This window comes from Cnephaeus nilssonii (genome assembly GCF_951640355.1).
Source record: "Cnephaeus nilssonii genome assembly, chromosome: 14".
NCBI lineage: Eukaryota > Metazoa > Chordata > Mammalia > Chiroptera > Vespertilionidae > Cnephaeus > Cnephaeus nilssonii.
The window spans coordinates 31,894,833-31,919,479 of record NC_137085.1 but is presented as its reverse complement, the minus strand read 5'-3'; the positions used below and the strand labels follow the sequence as shown (position 1 = coordinate 31,919,479).

General features: G+C 40.0%; 1 protein-coding gene across 12 annotated transcripts in view; it reads right to left on the bottom strand.

Moving 5' to 3' along the window:
• TUT7 (terminal uridylyl transferase 7) overlaps positions 1-24,647 on the bottom strand; it is a 57,742-nt gene that overhangs the window by 8,121 nt on the left and 24,974 nt on the right. For 5 of the 12 annotated variants that reach the window (XM_079789712.1, XM_079789719.1, XM_079789717.1 and 2 more), the window contains exons 14-28: positions 24,093-24,243; positions 22,976-23,062; positions 22,054-22,154; positions 20,418-20,475; positions 17,262-17,365; positions 15,466-15,555; positions 14,957-15,070; positions 14,249-14,326; positions 13,463-13,640; positions 12,050-12,097; positions 11,879-11,970; positions 9,708-9,823; positions 7,930-8,255; positions 5,555-5,631; positions 885-5,182 (exon numbers count right to left, since the gene is read on the bottom strand). In XM_079789712.1, coding sequence (XP_079645838.1) covers positions 4,907-5,182; positions 5,555-5,631; positions 7,930-8,255; positions 9,708-9,823; positions 11,879-11,970; positions 12,050-12,097; positions 13,463-13,640; positions 14,249-14,326; positions 14,957-15,070; positions 15,466-15,555; positions 17,262-17,365; positions 20,418-20,475; positions 22,054-22,154; positions 22,976-23,062; positions 24,093-24,243 — 1,896 coding nt within the window. In that variant the 3' untranslated portion in view covers positions 885-4,906. Of the gene's footprint in view, positions 1-884; positions 5,183-5,554; positions 5,632-7,929; positions 8,256-9,707; positions 9,824-11,878; positions 11,971-12,049; positions 12,098-13,462; positions 13,641-14,248; positions 14,327-14,956; positions 15,071-15,465; positions 15,556-17,261; positions 17,366-20,417; positions 20,476-22,053; positions 22,155-22,975; positions 23,063-24,092; positions 24,244-24,647 lie in introns of those variants that run through there. The other 7 variants (XM_079789721.1, XM_079789720.1, XM_079789713.1 and 4 more) reach the window with 7 other exon arrangements.

Genomic DNA, 24,647 nt, shown 5'->3' with positions numbered 1-24,647 from the left:
AAATAATAATATAGTGATACAATGGAATAGCAAGAATACTGGATATCTAAAAGGATGATTTACATTCACGGATAACAAGATCTCTCCACACTGTTTCAAAAAATATTGGCATGGCTCAGAGGTTAAGTACCGATCTATGAACCAGGAGGTCATGGTTCGATTCCTGGTCAGGGCACCTGCCTGGGTTGCAGGTTCGATCCCCTGTGTGGGGCGTGCAGGAGGCAGCCCATTAATGATTCTCATCATTGATGTTCCTGTCTCTCTCTCTTCCTCTCCCTTCTTTTCTGAAATCAATAAAAATATATTAAAAAGAAAAAAATTGTATAAGTACACATCATCATGATGGAGAAAAGATACCCATTAATCTATTTACTAGTACAGCATCTTTAATTTTTAAGATTTCAAACCATGGAATTAAAGTAGAATAAATGAAGAAACAGGTAGTTCCTTTAGAAAAGTAATTTCCTTTGAAAAATGGGGGAGGATTAAGGATCAGAAATATGTTAGATTCTTGAGATTCACAGACTGAATAAACTGTTATACGTAATTATGCCAGAGTAATTAATTTATGCAAAAAAGTCAGTTTATAACTACGATTCTCTAATCTCCAAATACTCTTATCTTATTAAGAAGATAAGAGTATTTGTAAGATAAATTACAGCAAGGTTGATACCTCCTGTTAATTACAGTAATAAGAACGGTGATAATTTATTGAGTGGTATGTGCCTGATACTGTGCTATGGGATTTACATATATGAAATTAATCCTTATTGCCCTGTAAGGTGCTAGTCCCAATTAACTGATAAGGAAACTGAGGCAAAGAGAGGTTCAAAACTTGCTGAGGTAACACAGCCAGTAAATAGTTGGGCTGGATTTCAAACTCAAGTATGTCTGACTTTAAAAGCTCATGTTCTTAGCCATTCGCACTCTATTGTTCCTCCGAAGTGAGTATACCTCTAATCAATACAATTTACAGACCATCTAAGGCACTGTGTTGGCCGTGTGTATGTGGGGGAGGGAAATAACAATGAAGAGCAAGGAAATTCATGAAATTTTCTATTCAATACTATCTCGTTTAGGAGGTTAAGAACTATATGTAGCCTAGTGGAAAAGAATCGCCTGGCTGGCGTGGCTCAGTGGTTAAGCGTCAACTTATGAACCAGGAGGTCATGGTTTAATTCTCGGTCAGGGCACATGCCCAGGTTGCGGGCTTGATCCCCAGTGTGGGGTGTGCAGGAGGCAGCCGATCAATGAGTCTCTCTCATCATTGTTTCTCTCTCTCCCTTCCTCTCTGAAAAAAAAAAAGAATGGAGACAGGTGTTAGGAGAGGACAGGGAACGTGGCTGAGTGCTTACTATAATCTGGGTGCATTTTCTCAGCACCCAGCCAGATAAATGGTGCTTCTGCAATTTTATACACGAGACATCTGGAGCTCAGAGAAGTTAACCTATTGCCTAAGGTCAACACAGCTAATGTGCAAGAGTAGGGGCTGTCCATATCAACAGGCTCTGGTGAGAAGGAAGAGCTTTGGGGAAATTTAACACTACTTATAATTGAGACATTTCACATTCAGAACAACATATATAATTTGGGTAAGTTTATCATGAATAAGTTTGGTAGTCTTAACAGCTGTCATGTACTTACTTGAAGAGTTTAATTTATTGGAAAGGATAGATTTTAGCTACCTATAACAGTTATTTGTATTTTTCTGGTATCACACTAATTTTTTTTTTCTGTAGTAAATTTAAGTTTTACTAGTACAGTTGCTCAAAAGATTTATAAGTGTCAGTTTCTTACTTAGAAGATAGTTACAGAAATCCTAACTTATTGTCAATCAGTAATGCTATTTTATAATGTCTAACATCTGTGTTCCTCCAGCACTTAAAAAATTATAATAAAATTCTACTTTGAAGATGTGTAAAACCTTTAGCAGGAGCAATGTTGACATAGCCCTGCAGAAATACCAATGAATCACCACCCACCACAAACCTCTGCTCTGTTCTTGCTGTATGCAGGGGCTGTTGTAAGTGCTTTGACATGGATTTCTCAACATCCCTACAAGTCAGGTATTTCTCTTATTATTATCCCTTAGAACAGATGAGGAAACTGAGGCAAGTGGAGGCTAAGCAGGTGTTTCACCATTATAAAGCTAGAAAATATACCATGCAATCTGACTGCAGAGCTGATGTTCTTAAGACATTTCATCTTTGGCCAAATGAACATCTAACCTAAGAAAGAATCAGTGTTTTTCCTATGTAACATGTTTTGGAAATGTCTGTTCAAGGCTGACCCTTATAAAAACAACTCTTGGCTTGTTTACATATGCTAACCTTGTGACCCTCAAACTCTGAGGATCTCTGAGAAACAACCCATAAACTGCAGTGGAGTCTGTTTCCCACAGGCTTTCATTTGTTGAATCAAAGTTGCTTCCAGGGGCAGCCTGTCAACGTCCTTAGCCTTCGTTCATGGCTGCTCTCCTTGTCAATCAGATCATCTCACAATAGGCTCCATTCTCATTTCTCTTCTATTTGATTTTGGGGGTTTTCCCAGTAGTACTTTTTTGGTTTATAAGTCCAAGCATCCTACTGAGAACACTTACAAAACCTTCCCAGCTAACAGCTGCTCCTGAATTTTCTCACTGAGCCTCCTGTGTCTTTACCTTTCATGCATCCCAGTCCTCTTTTGGGTAAGGGTGGCAATTCTTTGAAGCTTTGTGCTTCTCTTTGAATCATCTGACCTCACTCTGTGTACCAACCTCAATCCCCATGCCTTTGAAATTTTGAATGTAAAAAGTTCTGATGCTATTAAAAAACCCACCACCTATCAAGTTCACGGATCATAAAAATAAATGCCTATTTCTTTTTAGATTATTTTATATGAGATAATTGACCTTGGCCCTGGCAGAAGTGGAAATAGTTAAATAACAATTCCATTTACTTTTCTCCTGTTAACAGTCAACCAAACATTCCTCACTGGAGCTTTCTTAGCCTTCCCAGGTGAGATCACTGTGCCCTGGCACCCGGCTGGTGAAGCAGGGAAGAGCTCTCTTTACTGCAGGACTTAGGAGGCTGCTGAGGACGTGAGAGTGCTACTTCTCAGTCACTGACATACATGGGAGATAGCTTAGACTCTTCACACTCTCCAATCTAAAGGCAAACAGTTGTTTGGGCATTAGCAATATGACACATACAAACTGAGCATACAAAATGTGGGTTGACATGATGTACAAAAATGTCAGGTTACCTTAATGAAGTTTTAAAATTTCAAAAACGTTTCTCATAAAGTACACAATCAAGTTCAAAAGACTACACATGCTTATATAAATTCCCTCCTTTAAAAAGACTTTACTGAACAAGATGAGAGAGAAAGGAGAGAGGTGAAAGACTGACAGGCACTTTTAAGTAAAGTTACTAAGGATATCAACAGGCCAGAAGTCAGCATGTTTGCATCAAATTTATAGTTTCATCCCTTCATACTAAAAATGCTGAAAAAGTTAGTATATTAAAGTTATTTTATTTTTCTTTTCTGTCTCAGTTTCCTCCCTTCCATTTCAAGACTCAAAAGCACGACTGAAACTCCAGAAAAAGGCCTGCAGAGCCTTCCATTGTCCCCTCCCTTTCAGCACCTGTCCACAGACCTGCGGCCCTGACACTTCGCCGTAGCTGAAGTCATGTTGCCTACAATTCCTCTCCCAGCATTTCTCACCAGAACTCCCTGTAATCACGTTTTTCTCCCTTGCACGCCAAAGAAACAGCTCTTTTCAAAGGCACCAGTGACTTCTGCATTGCCAAGTCCAGTGCTTAATTCTCAGTCTACAGCTGCAGCAGACCTATGAGCAGCAATTCATGCAATTCCCTTCTCTTTGAGGAACTTCCTCCATTTGAATTCTAGGACCCAGCTCTCTTGCTGCTTCTGCTCTATCACCATTTTTTGTCTCCTTTATTTTCTACCAGAGTCTCTAAATGCTCTTCTCTCTTCTATCTGTATTTCCTTTCTAGGTGATCTCACTCAGACCCAGGCCTTTAAATACTATTACACACTGATAATACTCAAATTTATTTCTCCAGCCTGGACCTCTGCTCTAAAGGCCAGGCTTGTAGGATATCCACTTGGCTACTTGGCATCTCTACACAGATATCTAGCCAGTTTCTTAAACTTAGGTTTCTAAAACTAACCCCCCGCCTGCCCCCCCCCCCCCCCCAAATTTGCTCTTCAGCAGAGAAAATTCAATCTCTATTCTTCTAGTTGCTCAGGCCAAATATCATAGTGTCATCTCTGATTAATACTTTGTCATCCAACCTTCAAAAATCATGTTTGAAGATGCTACCTGATCCAGACCATCTACCCTGACCTCACCTCTTACCACCCTTTCCTGCTCATTCCACTCAGTGACCCTGGAGGACAAAAACTGTTTGTAGTTCTGCTGTAACAGTTGAACTCCAATTTCCTATGACTTGCCCCTTCCTTGATTCTTTGCTTCAATTTAGAAGTGACTTTATAAGAAAGGCCGCCTCCCTCTCCAACATTCTCTGTTTCCCTTTTCCTGCTTTATATTTCTTAACACCTGTCACCACATGAAATATTTATGTATCTCCTCTGACGAGAATGAGAGAAGGGGCTATGCTGGTTCAATGCTGATCCTCAGTGTTTAGACCCATGCCCTGCACTTAGCAGGTGGGCGGGTGTGGGCCTTAAATATTTGTTAAAGGAATGAACAAATGACTTAGTGAGAGAGTGGAGTTCAGACCGACAATTAGTTTCCTTCCTTACTTTGGTGCAGTGAATAATCTCCATGAAGGGATTACACTGTTGACAACACAGTGGCAATTTCAAAGCAGAAACAAAAAGCATGGAAGAGGAACAAATAATTCAAGACTATGGTTTCTTCTCAGGGATGGTATAAGAATCATCTATAAATTAAAAAAATACACAGGCCCAAGCCTAACCCTTGAAGAATCTGACTTAGGAGATGAAGGTGGGGCAGGGTAAGTTCCCCAGTTGATTCTGATGTCCAATCCCTGTTAAAACCGCTATTCAAAAGAAGTGTCTCAAAAGGCATGTGGTAACTATGCAGTAAGTAAAATAACACACATTTGTTGTTGTTTTTAACCCACATACCTGACTGGGGACTCAAAAATATAGTTGCTTTTTGTTTCTTTTTGTCTTCATGTAAAAGCACTGCCTAAAAAATGAAATACACTGGTTTACAAAATTGAAAGGAATAGCATCCGAAAGAGCTTTAAAACTGCAACCTTATCCAAGGAGAGCTGAAATTAGGCATGTGGGAGGCAGAACTTTGCAAGTTACTGAAAAGCAAGACACATATGCAGGGATCCTTAAAGCATGCCCTGCCATCCCCGGCACAGCAAGCCTCCTCACCACACTGTGCTGAGGGCAGAGGGAGGGAGCCGGGGGGTTAGCCAGAGGAAGGAGTCAGGGCCTGGGCCTGCCCAGCACCTCGAGGACCCGGCACAGAGCTGCTAGCACCCAGTAAAGGTTTGCTGAATAGACAGATGCTGCAAGGCCTTCTTGCTTAGTTCTGAGCTAGGTTTACCTGAACAAATGTTTCAGTTGGTCTCAAAGTACTAGGTGAAGAAGGGGATCCACATACCCAATGTGACTTAAACATACCTAAGAAAGAAATCGGCACTTTTTGTTCCTACTTTAAATTGAAAGCAGTAGCCCTGTTTTCAAACGTGCACAGAAAGATTGTCTGTTGATATGACAGAAGCTCCACTGAATATATTGTGTGGACAAAATAATAATGTATTTGCAGAAACGAGAGGGAGCAGCTTAACTCTTAGATAGGAAGCAGCAGCTAATTATTTTTCATTGCTACTGGAGGAAATTCACCTCACTCCAGCCCCACTCTTCCCTTCTGATTTTACTTTTATAATATGACTACTTGACTTAAACTGTACATACTGCATTCTGAAGTAAAGACTCTAAAGCTTTTGCTTTGGTTGGATTATACCCACCTCCCCCCAGGATGTCCCCTCTCCCTCTGATTTGCTGCTGTCCCAGCCTGACAGAATCACTGCTCTAACTGTTTTGAGAGCTTCACTAGTAGATAACGTAAAACTTGCTACTAGCTAGAAGGAAGTAATCCATCATGCTGAGGACCACAGGGGCATTCCTTCACCACTGCATTGTACCAAAAAGGAACACAATGACAATGTGCTTCGAGTTATTAGTAACACAGACCTTGAGTTCCTCTGAAGGGTGGCCTACAAAAATAACGGTGGCAAAACTTTATTACATCTTATCTATACTGTTTACAGTTTCCTCATCTGTAAACTGGGGATATCAATAATACCAATTTGATGGGGCTGTAGTGAAAATTACATGAAATTACCCATGTAGTTAAAATAGTGCCTGGTCTATATTAAGCACTCAATGAATGTTAGTTATTGCTATTATTTTAAATTCTTTTAATTATATTTATCTCATATAATCATAAAAGAAAATCATTTTAGCCGAAACCGGTTTGGCTCAGTGGATGGAGCGTCGGCCTGCGGACTCAAGGGTCCCAGGTTCGATTCCGGTCAAGGGCATGTGCCTTGGTTGCGGGCACATCCCCGGTGGGGGGTGTGCAGGAGGCAGCTGATCGATGTTTCTCTCTCATCGATGTTTCTAACTCTCTATCCCTCTCCCTTCCTCTCTGTAAAAATCAATAAAATATATTAAAAAAAAAAAAAGAAAATCATTTTATTCTGGCATTTGTCCCACATTAGGGCAAAAGAGCTTGAGTTTGTCTGAATTCTTTAGAAGTAGGGCAAGATGTATCTTTCATAAATGTTTTAAACTCTGTTTTAAAATCAATAATTAATTTACTCCTTTGCATATAAAGCTTCTTTTTGGAAAAAGAAAGTACAGGTGATCTATAACTTTCTTGTCTTAAAAAGAAAGAGACAAAAAAGAAGGAAAGAGACACCATATTGCTGATTTAATGAAGTGGGGAAGAGGTTATTAGTGTTCCAGGAACAATAAACACTGGAATGAACACTTTAAGGAAACTATCAGCAGTGCTAACTTTTGTATGCTATTCACAAACATATACAATTGAGGACAGAAATAGGGTACTATTTTAATTAAAAAAATGGTCTCAGATTTCTTTTCTAAACTAACCATATTTCATCCACATTCACAGGTTTGTTCTAAAAAAGTGAGTGTATAAACTGCTTATACATACACAAAGGCACCCTTACTCTTACCAGTCTGTTAAAAAGGTACCTTCAATGGATATTTGAGCCATTTAAGATAATATGTTAATTCAGATCCAACAACTTAAAGAGGCAAGATAATGGATGATTTTGAACTACTGACTTGTGTTTTTCCGCATCATAATAATCAACATACATATTGCAGAAAAATATTTAATGATAAAATCCAAAGAGAAACTCCTCCATAATTCTCCTCTGCAGTTAGAACCACTATTAACTGTATAACCTATTTCCTTCTAGTCCCTTTTCCACGCATGTGCATGTTATGTATTTAAATAAAAATACATGTGGCTCAGTGAACACACAGTTTGGCATCCTGAGATAACCGGATGCCTCCTCCATGGCTAGGCAGTGCTTCAACTTCAAAAGTGCCCACACTGAGTAGCGAAGCTCAAGTTACAGTTTGTTTTATGGTCACTTAGGCTACATTTTTTAGGTACTGGGGATGACCAGGTTTTCATTTTATTGATAATCTTATTTAAAAAGTCAACCAAATTACTTTTATAAGCTTCTAAATAAAACCAGGAATTAAGTGTTTAAGACTTATAAAAGATCAGAATTAAAGGAGGGGAGGGAATCTCACATTCTTAAAAAATACCTTTTTGAGTCATTAGATTTGTTGAAGAAATTAATAGTACAGAACTCTAAAAAGGAGATTTCCCTTGAGATGTGATTGGGAACATCAAAGTGTGACTGGTGTGCATACCTGGAGAGCCTTTGAACTGCGGGCATTCCTTTTTAATGTGCCCCTCTCGTCCACAAATAAAACAACGTTTTTCTCTCAAGTCTTTGTCATCCTGTCTCTTCCACTTTTCCACCGGTGGCCTGAGCATCTTCTCTCTCCCCAGATCGACAACTGCCTTCGCCGGCTTGGCTTTCTGAGGCGTGTACTGCACGGGCCTCTCCTCTTTTGATGACACCTCCCTCTCTGCACACTTGTTTTGAACTTCTTTGTCATCTTTGCTTCTTTTGTCTTTGTTCTCAGGGTATCTTTGGTTTAGGGTATCTTCCTGATCTCGCCGTCGCCTCACTCTGTAGAAAATGACATAATACTGGTAGAAAAAAAATCCAAACAGAATTCTAACAAAATAAGATAACTCCAGGTTTAGGAAATAACGAGAAACAGAGGGCATTAGAGGGCAACCGCAGAATTTAACAAACTTAAATCTATTCTTTTCTACTAAGAAGCAACCTCAGGGCGTTAAGGGTGTTTTTCCTTTTCATTTTCACAATTACTCCAGTGCTCTAAAACCAGTTTTACAATTAGTGGAACTCCTTGATATTGATGTAATGAAACTTATCCTTGGGGTGATTTTTAGAACCTTTCTGGCCTGCTTAGCATTCTTTACTAGACACTGGAAATTTGAGACGTGAAACTTTAAATACATTCATTCACATGCCCAAAAAAGGGACTAGAAGGAAATAGGTTCACAAGCAAGTGATGGTTATATAAGGAGATTTAGGGTCTTAAAATATTAAAATCATTTCTTCCTTGCCTATGACCAGTGACTATTATTATTGAGTAAAAAACAAATATGTACTAAATAAGAGCCTTAAATTCCACATGATGACCTGTTTTATTTTTGTTATTGTTTTTGGTTAATCCTTACCCGAATATATATTTCCCACTGATTTTTAGAGAGAGTGGAAAAGTGGGGGGAGAGAAACATCGATGTGAGAGAGACACATTATTGGTTGCCTCCCATACACATCCCGACAAGGGCCAAGGATCCAACCTGCTACCCAGGTACGTGAACTTGACCGGGCATCAAACCCACGACCCTTTGGTGCCAGGGCCGATGCTCTAACCACTGAGTACACCAGCCAGGGAGATGATAACCTGTTTTTAAATGAGCATATTATCATCCAAGTAAAAGTACTACCACCCTAAACAGTATGTTCAAAGTGAGCATCCACTTTGTCCCTCTGTCCTCTTGCAAAGAGAAGAAAGCATGGTCACCAAGCTGAGTAGGTCACCATAGCAATATTAAGATGTACAAGTGAAAGGGTCTTAGAGTCTGAGACGCTGTCAGTGAGTCCCAATCCCAACGTGGCACACCTCAGTTATTGTACATTAGAAGTGTAATTGACATCCTGAAGGAACCAATTGTACCTTTCATTGACTGAAATGATTCTGAACTTCTCACCGCTGTAAAAGGGAAGCATTTTATTGTCCTCTTTTCTCTTCCATCCCAGCTGGAGAGGCCAATAACCAAATGACTGAGTAATAATTAGGGCCATGACCAAAATTAGGAAAAGGGACCAAGCCTGAGAGACTGTCACCGTTACACTGGAGTCAATTCTCATTATCTGTATGTAAGGCCATATTTTAAATCACCTCATTTTCATTATAAAAAACCTTAAATTTATGTGAGAACTGCTGAATTTCCTATGAGTTTATTTTCTGTCACAACAGAACCTCATTTAAAAACTGGTACATTAAGAGCATAAAATCAAAACCACCACTTTCGAACATTTACTTACTTTCTCCTCAAAGGACAGTCCTTCATGAAGTGTCCAATTTTCCCACAAATTCGGCAACATCTATCATTTGGGGCCAGCTCTCCTTCAGTTAGCACATCTGGATCAAAAAAGTACTCCTAGAAAAACATAAATATATACAAACATGAACTATTATTATGAGATCAAAACACAAAAACTAACCCGACAGCAATCAGGTATCTTATATCTCAACATCAACATTATCATTAACTTAGTAAATATTATTTATACTGATTAATTTCAAATCTAAAACCATTATGAGGTCAAATCAGGATAATTTTACCTAAACTCCAATTTTATGTAGTCCTTTTCATCACGCAGCATTGTTTATCCTTAACCACAAAGGTAGCTTTTCCCCAGCACTTCTATTTTTTTATGTATTTTATTTTTTACAGAGAGGAAGAGAGAGGGATAGAGAGTTAGAAACATCGATGATAGAGAAACATCGATCAGCTGCCTCTTGCACACCCCCTACTGGGGATGTGCCCGCAACCAAGGTACACGCCCCTGACCAGAATCGAACCTGGGACCTTTCAGTCCACAGGACGACGCTCTATCCACTGAGCCAAACCGGTTTCGGCCCCAGCACTTCTAAATAAAGCATCACATTCCCCAGAAGTCAGCTCCCCAGGACTTGGGGGGAGCTGAGTCCAGGTACAAAGGCTTCGCTGCTCTAAAAAAAGAAAAGCTAACACCTAATGAACTGAGGAACATGATTTGCATATACAGATTATAGAGAAAAAGAAAGAGGCTATGTGCTGTGCTTTATTTCATAGTGGCTTCTGGAGGGAAATATCAGAAGAAAGGAAAGACAATGGTCTGGACTTTAGTCTCTTTACCAGTGAAATTAAGGTGGGGGACCAGCATCACCTGGGAGCTTGTAAGAAATGCAAAGTCATGCCCTGGCGGGCTTGGCTCAGTGGATAGAGCGTCAGCCTGCGGACCCAAGGGACCCAGGTTCGATTCCAGCCGAGGGCACATGCCTGGCTTGCGGGCTTGATCCCCAGTGGGGGCTGTCCACGCAGGAGGCAGCCCATCAATGATTCTCTCTCATTATTGATGTTTCTATCGTTCTGTCCTTCTCCTTTCCTCTCTGAAATCAATAAAGAAATATATTAAAAAAGAAAAGAAAAGAAAAAGAAATGCAAAGTCCTCCTGAATCAGAATCTGCATTTAACAAAATCCCCAAGTGATATGTTTGGACAAGTTTCAGAAGCACTGACAGACTACCACAGCAATATCTACAACTAGATGTACACATGTAATCAAATGCTGAATATGGCTACACACCGAACAGTTAAGGTTCATTAAAAGTGTATTCAGAAGATTAATGCAGAAAAATAATAACTTTATTTTAAACATAAAACCCTCTAGCTCTGCTCTAGCCGGTGTGGCTCAGTTGGTTGGAGCATCATCCCATGCACTGAAGGGTTGACAGTTCGATTCCTGGTCAGGGCACATACCTGGGTTTCAGGTTCGATACTCAGACAGGAGGCAACCAATTGATATTTTTCTCATATATCAATGTTTCTCTCTCTCTCCCCCTTATCCTCCTCTCTAAAATCAGTAAAATATATCCTCGGGTGAGGATAATAATAATAATTAAAAAACCCTCTAGTTTCTAACCCTCTTTTTTCTCACTGAAACATGTTATCTTGATAATGCAATTTTGTTTTTAATGAATGCGGCTCAATAGAAACCTGAGCATTAGTTTATATGAGAACAGACAGTTCTAGTACAGGGATGTATTACTCTTTGCAAGTACAGTAATAAACAAAGGAAAGTCCAGACTTCATATGGATGCCCTTAGGCATGTGCAAACGGCTTGGCTGAGACTGGCATGGAGCTCAATGTTGGTGGCACAGCAATGCCACCTATATGTGTTACCAAGGAAAAGCAGCACCAAAATTATAAATTTTCTCAACCAAACTCCACCTCTGGCTATTTCTCCCGTACTCCTGATGAACTGTCTCAGAGGTGGGATGTTTTAGAAAGGGTTTTTAGGGATTTGTGTTGTAATTGTTCATCTTGGTGGCTAGACTCACCAGATATTCAGAGTATTTAAGTTGTTACTGAAGTAATGTGTACAAATCAAATGTTTAATACGGGCTTTCAGAATTGTTTTTATTTTTTTATGTCCAACAGATGCTTACCATTTTTGAGGGGTAGTCCTTTGGAAATCCTTTGACTGGAATACCAAATACTCTTCTACCATTAATAAATGCTTTCATTATAAAATTGGTCACTAAAAAGCAAAGAATAAGAGCTCAAGTAGGTGAATTAAAAAGAGATTACATGAATATTTATAAACAAAGTTAACTTACTTTTTCTTGATAATCCAGCTCCAAGATTATGATTCAAATCAAAGGGATCTAAGTAAAAAAAATGAGAATAAGATAACCAAAAAGAAAATGCTACTATTCATACAATAAATGGTTTATATAATAAGAAAGTGTTACATAATTTATCATTATTAAAAGTATTAAATAACTACCTTTTTAATGATCTTCAAATTTGTTATATAGTTAGGTAACATATATTCCTAACTGTAAGGCAAGTTTTTTTCTCAAAAGTGTCCATCAGAAAAGATGGTGTTGCTTTATATTTGAATTCTTATAAAATCTTTCACATTATGAGGAGTTGCTTTATTTTGAACAAGAAAACACTATTTGGAGAAGACTAACATTAGCCTGACATTTTTTAATGCTAGTTTTTGAAGGCATATAGAGGTCACAAATATATTTAAAACATTTTAGAATTAAATGTTCCCGCCAATTAACAAGCTTTTTAAAGATTACTTTAGAAAATAATTCATCATGGATATCACAGAACGCATTCACGTGATAAATTAAAACACACACAGGCAATAGCTACTTGGATCTCAATTTCTAGTTAAGGCTTCATATAAGCATTCCCATACGATCTTAAATATTTCCACTCAAACATCTTAGATGAGTGGATATCTGTTGTGTTCTGGAACACTACGGTATTTGTTAGATGATCCAGAAAGTGGTAGGAAGGATAGAAAGCTGCTGATGTCAAAGATATATGTGGGATCTGAATAAACTGGTTCATAAAATAAATGGGGATAAATCATACTTTCTAAATCAAAATACTTTATAAATGATTTAAAATAAATTTACACGCATGATAATTCATAAGTGAAACCTAATGTGTAGATATTTAATTATTTCCTGTAAATGCTTAAAAACATATTCAAGAAAGCAAAAACACAACAAAACAAAACAAAAACCACTCCAAAAATCTTTTTTGGGGGGAGGGGGAGAGGGAGGGGTCAACCCATTGTGACTTGATTTTCATTTTACATATTTTCACATTATAAGACTATCAATAGGTAGATGAAAGTTTAACCTAGAGCAGCGATTTTCAACCCATGTGTTGCCACATGAACTTTAAAACATGCAATACCTGTCTTAGTCAGGGGGCCTGATCTCTTTTCCCTGAGACTGTCAAATAAAAACATGACAACAGCGCCAACACAACAATAGCCATTCAATGTGAATGAGTCAAAATTATACCAATTTATTTTTTGCCAAATCGACAACAAAAATATATTTTTTGGTGTGCTGCAGAATTTTAGTAGTTTATGTGTGCCATGAGATGAAAAAGGTTGAAAATCAGTGGCTCCGGCTGCCCTCCTGGAGAGATGAAGAACAATGCCCTCCTCATTCAAACTCTACATTCTATGTAACTTTAAGTTTTGATTTTATTTGTACCTTCAATAACAATGTATTTTGAGGTCCACTGTTTCTTAAAAGTTGTAAGCAGGCTTTTTCTTCTGATGCTAATAACATGTTCTTTAAAATCAAAGTCCTCTGTGTAGAAACGAAGAAGTCCCAACCAGAGCTGCCCAACAGATTCTGTATTATTTCCATATTCTGGCCAATAGGTGGGCTAGAAACAGAAGAAAACAAGGGATATCATGCCCTATAGTAAAGTGTTAATGTCATCATTCACTTTTATCTTATGACGTAAATATGGACTTATTCTTAATTAACTAGAGTTTAAATACACAAAATATGTAATTACAAACTTTTCTTTTACATTTTAAAATACCACCTACATGAGTTTATTAATCTTCAGCCTATGACTTGGAGATAGGGAGAGCTCAGGGTTTTAATATCAAACCTCAGAATGCATATTAGTGGAAGAATCTTGAAATAAACTTTAAAAAAGCCTTGGTGATAATTAAGTCTTTCCAAGCTGTGTACAAAAATCACAGAGCAAATATTCGTTTATTTGGAAAAAACTATCAAATTATTTGAAATTATTAGGCATTAAAGAACCTTGATATAGTCCCTAAAAACTCACCTGGCTTAAAAATGTTTTCAACTTCAAAGGAAGCATCTGTATATGGTAGCTGTTATTTTTTTACTAGCATAATATAAATAAATATAGCAAATGATAATATAGTTGTTGACCATCTTTCTATACTACAGCATAGTATAGCTAACTTTTAGTCAAGGATGTAAGAAAAAAATCTTTACTATTATAATACGTACCAGTTCATCTATTTGATCAAAAAAATAAATATTCCAGCCATCAACAAATATTTCAGGTTTCTTTTCACCTTTGTATATCTGCAATTAATTTTTAAATTATTAGTATGGATTACAAACTTAATGCACTGATACAAAAATTTTTAGAAAAATTGGTGAAATTTTAACTACAAAACCAGAGAATATTTTAAAAATATATTTTAATTGATTTCAGAGAGGAATGGAGAGGGAAAGAGAGATAGAAACATCAATGATGACAGAGAATCATTGATTGGCTGCCTCCTGCACACCCCCTCACTGCGGATTGAGCCCATATCCTGGGCATGTGCCCTCACTGGGAATCAAACCATGACCTTTTGATTCATAGGTCGATGCTTGAGCACTGAGCCATGCTGGCTAGGCTACAACCAAAGAATTTTTGAGAAGGAAGAAGGCTCAAAATATCACCCAGCTTTACAGATAAGAAATAGAATTTACTTTATTTTATTTTATTTTTAAAAATATATTTTATTGATTTTTTCACAGAGAGGAAGGGAGAGAGATAGTTAGAAACATCGATCAGCTGCCTCCTGCACACCTCCCAATGGGGATGTGCCCGCAACCAAGGTACATGCCCTTGACCGGAATCGAACCTTGGACCTTTCAGTCCACAGTCTGACACTCTATCCACTGAGCCAAACCGGGTAGGGCTAGAATTTACTTTATTAATACCTCTTGAAGGACAGGAATGACTGGTGGATTCCTCTGCTGGAGAAAATATAGCACCATAAGTGTGTATGCATATGACGATAAGCTGCCTCTGGATGCATCACCAATATCACACATCTGGAGGGAAGGAAAACGAGCACAAAGGAAAGATTACCAATGTTTTCTGCTTGTAGCTACTCTATTATCACTAAAAGTAAGTGCTTCTACAGGGCATTAATATAATAATTACATTTTCAAATGCTAAAATATGCCAACAAAACCAAATAAGAAAAAAAACAACCAACCCCAAATAAAACAAAGGACCCAACAAAGTAGTGGAACAATTAGTCATAGCAAGATCAGATAATCATGTAAAATTTAAGACAAAATTTTAGCTTGCAGAGTAGGGCTTCCCAAATAGTTAAAAGAAGCTTTTGACATGGCTAGTCTTTAAAATAAGAGAGACATGTTTTCAACAAGGTCTGAAGATGCAATAAAATTTCCTGATAAGGTAAAACTGAAAGCATACTCACCTTTGTAAAAACTTTCATGGTATAGCATAAATATTTCACTCTGGGATCAATGGCTGAATAAGCAGATAAGAGCCTTGTGTTATGAAGGGCCTGTTAAAAAGAAAATGATACTATAAGGCTATCATTTAGAATAAAAAGTTTTAAGCTAGAATATTCTGAAAAGGCTTATACTGTAATTCATTTTAGAATAAACATACTTAGACTAAAACTAGTATTTCTTCCCCCCAAATAAGCTTCAATAATTTAAGAGATTATAATTAAGAATTGTAAATGACATTTGATTTTATGATTTCCATTATGTTAATACTAGAGGACCCAGTGTGCACCAGTGGGGTCCCCTAGCCTGGCCTGAGCCCTCTTTGCAATCTGAGACCCTCGGGGATGTCTGACTGGGTTTCGCGAATCATGCCGAAACCAGCAGTCCGATATCCCGAGGGATGTAGTAGTGCCCAGAGCGGCAGGTGGCCGGGGAGGAGCCCAAACCCAGGCAGGGCGCTGCACCGCTCCTGCTCATCCTGGCCCTGCTGCACCTGCCACTACCGCTCAGTAGCGCTGCTGTGGAGACGGGAGAGGCTTGCACCGCTGAAGCTGCGCTCGCCAGTCATAAGCCAGGCATCTGGCGCCTGTCAGTCAGCTGAGCGGCACTCCCGCTGTGGGAGCACACTGACTACCAGGGGACAGCTCCTGCGTTGAGCATCTGCTCCCTGGTGGTCATTGCACATCATAGCGGCCGGTCAAACAGTCGCTTAGAGTTTTATATATATATAGACTAGTCGCCCTGTGCACAAATCTGTGCGCCAGTAGCTCTTTGTGGGGCCTGGTTGCTCTGCGCAAGCTGCCCAGAGGCTTTCCACGGCCCAGAGGCCCATCCGCGGCCAGGTGCGGAACGCTTGCCTCGTTGCTGTGGTGACGAAGCAAGCATTCTGCCAGGCCGCTCACGCAGCCTGCTCTCAGTGGCCTCCCCCCAGGACTTGGGGACTCCGGCGGGGCTGAGAGGACTGAGTGCCGCCATCTTTGTGATGAGTAACAGTTAATTTGCATATTATTTTTTTATTAGATAGGATGTCCTTTCTGTGGACATTCCTAAAAAATAAGGGCTATTAAAATAATCAGTTTCCTGAATATAATGAACAACTTAAACTGATGAACAAAAATAGATCCAGAGATATAGAAACATCGAACAGACCAGTGAAATCTCAGAGGGAAAAGGGGTGTGTGTGTGTGTGTGTGTGTGTGTGTGTGTATTTGTTTAAGATATCAACCAAAGGACTTATATGCATGCATATAAGCATAACCAATGGACACAGACAGTAGGGGAGAGGGTGAGGTCATGTGCTAGGGGTGGGAGCAGCTGGGGAGAGGTCAATGGGAGAAAAAAGGAGACATATGTAATACTTGCAACAATAAAAAATTTAAATAAAACAAAAGTTTCCTGTAATAAGTTGATGGATGATTCCCCCAACCTGCCCTGGCATTGCCCTTAGGGGCCAGAGAGGTGCCATAAAGCCCTGAAACAAACCAAGTGTGAAACCAGATACACACACACACACACACACACACACACTCCAAAATTAAAAAAGTTCAAGCCAAACAAAAGCGCCTGCCACTCTGACCTAATTTTAAATGAATATTAACATTAACTTAATTCTCTGTTATACCCCCAGCCTCAGATCACTGCCAGGCACAGAGCAAGCACTAATAACTACTGAAAGAATGAATGCAATGGAATGAATGGCTTAAGAGATATCTGTTTCCCTTAATCTCTCTAGAGAAGCCACTTAGAAGGTATATCTTACCAATGTGTTATACAAACTGATGTCCACTTCCAGACCACTTCTCAAATGGTAGAACTTTACAATTGGCACCTTTGCTGTTGTAATAGGCAAGATATTTCTCAGACCTAGGTTGAAAAAAGAGACTATCATTAAATACAGCTGGGCATGGAAGCTATTATGTGAACACTAGAGGCCCGGTGCACGGATTCGTGCACTGGTGGGGTCCCTCAGCCTGACCTGCTTTCTTTTACGATCCAGGAATCCTTGGGAGATGTCGGACCTATGGGGCCTATGGGGATTGGGCTGAAACCAGCAGTCTGATGCCCCCCAAAGGACGCAGCAGTGTGTGAAGCAGCAGCCGGCCGGGGAATAGCCCAAGCTGGGGCCGGGCAATGCTTCCGCTCATCCCAGCCCCACTGCGCAGGAGAGGCTCCCACTGCCACATCCATGCTCACCAGCCATGAGCCCAGCTTCTGGCAGAGTGACGCTCCCACTGTGGAAGCACACTGACCACCAGGGGGCAGCTCCTGTGTTGAATGTCTGCCCCTAGTGGTCAGTGCGCATCATAGCAACTGGTTGTAACGGTTGCTTAGGCTTTTATATATAGAGGCCCGGTGCACGAAATTCGTGCACGGGGTGGGGGTGTCCCTCAGCCCAGCCTGCACTGTCTCTAATCTGGGACCCCTCGAGGGATGCCCGACTGCCCGTTCAGGCCCAATCCCAGGGGGAAGTCGGATAGCCCTCTCACAATCCAGGACTTCTGGCTCCCAACTGCTTGTCTGCCTGCCTGCCTGAGTGGCCCTTACTGCTTCTGCTTGCCAGCCTGATCACTCCCTAACCACTCCCCTGCCAGCCTGATCGACGCTTAACTGCTCCCTTGCCAGCCTGATTGCCTGTAAATGCCCTCCCCTACAGGCCTGGGTCCCCTCCCCAACTGCCCTCCCCTGCAGGCCTGGTCACCCCCATCTGCCCTCCTCTGCTGGCCCGGTCACCCCTAACTGCCCTCCCCTGCTGGCCTGGTGCCCCCCCCAACTGCCCTCCCCTGCTGGCCTGGTGCCCCCCCCCCAACTGCCCTTCCCTGCTGGCCTGGTCCCCTGCAACTGCCCTCCCCTGCAGGCCTGGTACCCCCCAACTGTCCTCCCCTGAAGGCCTGGTCCCTCCCAACTGCCCTCCCCTGCAGGCCTGATTGCCCCCAACTGTCCTCCCCTGCTGGCCTGGTCCCCCCCAACTGCCCTCCCCTGCAGGCCTGGTACCCCCCTCCCCCAACTGTCCTCCCCTGGAGGCCTGGTCACCCCAACTGCCCTCCTCTGCCGGCTCGGTCACCCCTAACTGCCCTCCCCTGCAGGCCTGATGGCCCCCAATTGCCCTCCCCTGCAGGCCTAGTCACCACCAACTGCCCTCCCCTGCTGGCCATCTTGTGGCGGCCATCTTGTGTCCACATGGGGCAGCCATCTTGTGTTGGAGTGATGGTCAATCTGCATATTACCCTTTTATTAGATAGGCTATCAATATATTATGGATGTAAACTTAACTTTATTGTTATTCCCACTTTACAGATGAGTAACTGAGTGCTAATAATGAGGTTGAGTGACTTTCTGAGCTCACATAGCCAGCAAGTGGGGGAGCCAAGATTTAAAACCAGAAAGTTTGATTCTAGATCCCCCAACTACTTTGCTATACTGCCTCCAAAGTAGACAGTCTTTTCTCCACCTACTTCCCATTCTAGAACTTGACACTGTTAACCTTAATGACACTTAGAAACCCATCCTCTAGGACTTATTCACAGCACATCATCCTGGTTTATTTTATCCCAATGGCTCCTTTTTCAGTGTCCTTCCTTCATTTCTACACACAGAAATTAAAGTGTAGTCCTCAGCTTCTCTGAACAACAATTCCCTTGGCCTCTCTACCTTTCTCTTTCTTGGCTTCTCTACTTCTCTCTCATTAAGGCTTTCAATGCAAAACTTCTATTTTGTTCTACAATCCTGATTTGACAACTCCATATTTTTAGTTTTTTACTAGAGTGCTACCTCTTGGAGATTATACTTTCATGGCAAACTAAACACCTCCACACTAGTGTTTTCTGCAAATATTCCCATTTCCCAAATACCCAGACATCAGCCTGAACCCTTATTTCCTACTTGTAGGTACCAAATCTAAGACATTTTCCTTTGGAATCTCTGATCTTTTCCTTTTCGGACTACTTGGACCTGGATAAGGTCTTTCTGCTCTGTCACTTAGGTTATACCCTCCAACAGAGACAATGCTAGTTGCCTAAAAAGCTCTCAAGTTATGCTTTTATTGGGTTCCTCCTCTCCTGCAGAAACTTGAGTGGCTTCTTAATATCTACAGACTTTACCTTACCTCCTCATAGTTTCCACTTGAAACTCCTCTCTAAATGTATCAATCTTCTCACTGTTCTCCAAAATATACTACATTCCATTTTAAGGAAAGACCTCTCTCTTCCTATTCTTTTCAAATCATATTCGTCATCATTTGAGATCAGAACAAGCCCATCTTTTCCACAAACCTCTCCTATGCAACAATTTCCCACTCTCTCCTCAGAAGTTATTTAATACTTACTAATATTAGTAAGACACCAATTCTGCAAGTATAATATAAATAAGCTATGATGCTGTTTTATTGGCATTAGTAAATTCTAACTATGCAAAATACTGATTTGGCTCAGTGGATAGAGCATAGATAGGTCTGCGGATAAAGGGGCCCAGGTTCGATTCTAGTCAAGGGCACATGCCCAGGTTGCAGGCTCCATCCTCAGTAGGGGGAGTTTAGGAGGCAGCCAATCAGTGATTCTCTCTCATCAATGATGTTTCTATCTCTCTCTCCCTCTCCCTTCCTCTCTGAATAAAAAAAAAAGGGGGGGTGTCGGTTCTTAAAAAAGAAAAAAAAAAGACGAAAATATTTTTAGGACTCTCTTCCTCTCTCTCTGCCTGCGCCCTCTTCCTTTAGGCGTGTCTCTTTCTTTCCTTTTCCTAAGCTCCAACGGCCATTCTTTTGCCTCTGTAGCTTGTTTCCTGAGCCCATGCAGCCCAGCTAAACTCACTTCCTCCATGGCTCATTTCTTCCTCTGTGATTTTCTAAATACACTTTTGCTTGTAAATAAATAAATCTATTTCTATATCTATATTTATATTTAGAAAAAAATTATAGAGATACCTGAATGTTTTTTGAGGACTCTGGCCAATTCTTCAATAGTTCTTACACAGTCCAACCCCTGTAACAAAAATGGCATAAAGTACTGAACCAAAAATGGAAGATAGGTTTCTAATGCGGTTATAAATAGTTTCTATTACCTTCAGAAATAATGAAATTAATTTCAACTCGTTTTTTTTTTTTTCCCTTTTAGGTGAGCATTAATTAGTATACATAGCAAATATCCTAAAGATACACCTCCTTCCCCCAAATACAGCCTACTTACTAATTGCTTTTGGAGGCTCAATAGAGGCTGAAATTGGAGCCTCCAGAAAAGTCTCTGAACCAGTGAGGACCTCCATTTTACCCTCTGGGTAATTATGTCACCAAGAAGTACCCTATGTGCCAGCATAAATAAGAGGGAGCTTCTATGCCCTAATTCATTCTGAGTAGCCCTTCATTATAGTTTCATTAAGAGCTGATGAACTGCTATGGAGAGTGATTAAGCTCAAATTATTTTTCCATAGGACTAGACAAAAATATAATGTACAAAATGAAAGTCATACAGCAAATATGAATATTTCTAATAGATCATACTTAAAAATATTTCTGCTGACCCTTTCCAACATAGGTTTTTTTTTTTTTTTGAAGGATATATATGTCCCACAATACACTGAAATTTTATTTTAGAAATGCCTTCAAAACTAGTTTATAAATCATGTAAAAATTCCATCTTGATGATGTACATTAAAGTCATTCTATGTATCGATCCCAGTATTACTTATCTACCTTATTCACTAAAGTTGGGCTAGATAACGTAGCTATTTTCCCAAATCAGATACATCCTCAAAGACAGACTTGAAACTAAGAAAAGGCATAAAAATATCTTGGGCAACAGCAGCATCACTCATGTGGATATACAGTATTTGGACTGTTGCTAAATATCTTTTTAAGAGTAGGGATTTGGTACTTCTCAGATTTTATACCTTTCACAGTATTTTTATTTCATCTTCACCAGAGCTGGCCAACCTTTTATTTTGTGGATCATATAGTCTGTTGCATCTACTCAGTTCTGCAGTTAGAGTGAAAGTGGCAGTAGAGTATACATAACTGAAGGGGTGTGGCTGTGTTCTAATGAAACTGTATTTACAAAACAGGCAGTGGGCAGAATTTAGCCTCTGGACCACAGCGTTTGCTGACTCCTGACATACATGATCCAGGCTGATGTGCATAACAATCTCCTGAAGCAAAAGGACCAGAATTACCATTTCCATTTTGCAGATTATCAACCAAAGACCACATGTATAGGGACTGATAAAACCAAGTTTGTCTTGAATCCAGGTCACTGGACTACAAGTTCAGTACTCTTGTCATTATCCCACATTACTGCTTTCTAACCTAAGCCTAGCTGCTATGCCAATGGGACACTGGAGAGGCTGGCTTGGCTTTCTAGAATTCCCAAAAGTTGCTTTCAAATTCACTTTGTACTCCAGGTTGAAAGTATAAGACTTTCTAACCCTTACATCCACTCTAAACTTCTTACTATATTTGGTCAAACAGACTGTGTCCTGATAAATTTGGAGAACATCGAGCTACACTGTCAGTCAAAGTTATCAAATCACACTGCCACAGCAAATGGAAGTTTATGTGGTCACTGTACCTCAGCAGTTTCAAGTCCATTAATTGTCATACAGACGTCAAGATCACTCTGTTTGAACCCAAATCCATTTTTGGAGGAGCCAAACAAGCTCAATTTAGTTCCTGTTAGGGATATATGAAAAGTAATAACTAATTACCTGATTACATTTAATTTTTGGATCAAAAGGTCCCTCTCATAAATCAAAATACCCAGTTAACTATCCTATATTAATCACCTAATTATGTCCTTATTAATCAGTCATTTATTATATTTTTCTTTCAAACTTTACCTTAAATAAATACAAGTTCTACATGGCATGAAAGATTACCAAGTGCCACTTTATTCTTAAATGTAAGGATATTGCCTGGTCAGGGTGGCTGTCATTGAATGTTGACCTATAAATCAGAGGTCATGGTTCAATTCCCAGTTAGGGCACATGGCCAGATTGCAGGCTCGATCCCCAGTGTGGGGTATGCAGGAGGCAGCAATCAAGGACCCTCTCTCATCACTGATGTTTCTATCTCTCTCTCCCTCTCCCTTCTTCTTTGAAATCAATAAAATAAAATAAAAAATAAAATAAAATAAAAAATGTAAGGACATTTTGAGGAAAATTTGAATCTCCTAAACATATTTAATACTGTAAGTTTACCACTTTCTAAATAGACTTTTTAGAGGTGTGAACTTTGACTCTAAACATAGTCCTCAATGAAATTCACTTCGAGGCATCTGCTAAGAGAAATCCCACAGGCAGCTGTCTTCTCTGTTGGGAAGCTAGGACTGAGCCGAACAATGGCCACCTTAGGCATGCCACACACTGAAGCCCTGTCCCCATCACTGCAAGATTACGTTCTCTTTCTCAAAATTAATGTGATTGTAACACATGGACGCTTTCTGAAGGAAGGTCACGCTACCCTTCTTTTCTTAAAGGTAAAAAGTTAGTTACCTGGAAACTCCTGTCTTATGAAACTTTCTAGGTTTTGCCGAATATGTTCACGAGCTTGATCTTCTAAAATAGTTGGAGAAAAATCCTCTGTTTAAAATAAAGAGAAACATTCAGAAAAAATGATGTTCACATTCTCTGAAAACTATATGAAACCTAATAGGCTTACAGAAAAAAAAACCACCCTAAATTTTTGTCTTCTCAGTAGAAAACATGTAAAATAAAGAGGATGCCTTTAAAAAAAGATTCTACCACCAAGAACTGCTTCTGAAATGGAAAGTAATCTGAGAAATACTGCATTTCAGAGACCCAGGGTTCTCTAAAGGGCAGCCTTCAGGGAACTCTTCCAGAGGGCGCACACACGAGTTTGTGAGCATGTGTGTGTGTATGTATGTATGTGTGTGTATATATATATATTAAAGGAGAACCTACAATTTCCTTTCATAGGTTATAAAATCCAAAAAGGCTTAAAAAGTAAATCACTTGTTAAGAATGGTCATCTTTTAGCACACAGACACCTCAAGATGTAGCACCGTGATGCATCCAGTTCTCCTCTAAGTAGCTGCATCCCTTTCTTTTAAAAGATTCTTCTTAGTAGAAATTTAAACCTCTGCACACCAGTGCTTCCCCAAACCAATGCTTCTTAAAGTGCTGTTACATAGGCTACTAATTACTGTTAACCAAAAGTATTCTATGCTCAATTTTGGAAATGTGGGATTAAAGAGTTCAATAAATTCTTTACCATAACATTTATCAAAAGCTTTTATTATGCTACTGTGCCCTGTGCTCTCTGAGGGAACAGTAAATAAGTAGAGTTATTCCCTACTTGACCCGTGAATACTTCTTATCACAAGACACTATTAACTGTACCTAGAAACACATTTCAAGAAACACCACTTGGGAAATGATAGTACTCTAATCTTAAGCCTTTAAAGATCCTCCTTCCTGTCTTTAACAATTATTTATTATATATCCCAAATGGAACAGGAGACAAAGAACATTGGACACAATGGGGAACGGAACAGACTTAGTCCCTATAAAGAAGCTAGAAGGTTAGTGATTCAGGTGACTCTCGAGAAAACATAAATTTAACAAATCAAAAGAAATGTTAACAACTTACTATAACACTGGATACAAACTTGATCTAGGATCGTTGTAAATTTGGGTGTCAATGGTGGCAAAGGTTCCAGCTGGATTCTTTTGAAGTCGTCAGGGCAGTCCTTCTTTAGATGACCCTCTCGTTTGCATAAACTACACACTACTGTGGGGGACTGCAGGAGGAGGGCAAAGCAAAACAAGACTTAAGATAAAACTTTTATTTGCCAAATAAAGGGGCCCTAAATCTTTTTTTTTTTTTTAAGTACATAGTCTACTCTTCACATTCCACAGGAATCCTCCTATATAATAAAAGCCTAATACGCTAAGTGTCTGGTCATCTGGTTGTCCATTCGACCAATCAAAGCATAATATGCTAATGATATGGTAAGGCAACTCAACCATTCGGTATGATGTGCACTGACCACCAGGGGGCAGATGCTCTGGCCAGTAGGTTAGCTTGCGGTTGGGGTCTGTCCGGCTGATAGGGACTGAGCGAGATGGGCCAGACATGCCCTGGAGCCCTCCCACGGTCCTCCCCTGGCTGGCCAACCTCCTGCGGTCCCTCCCCGGCCCTGAT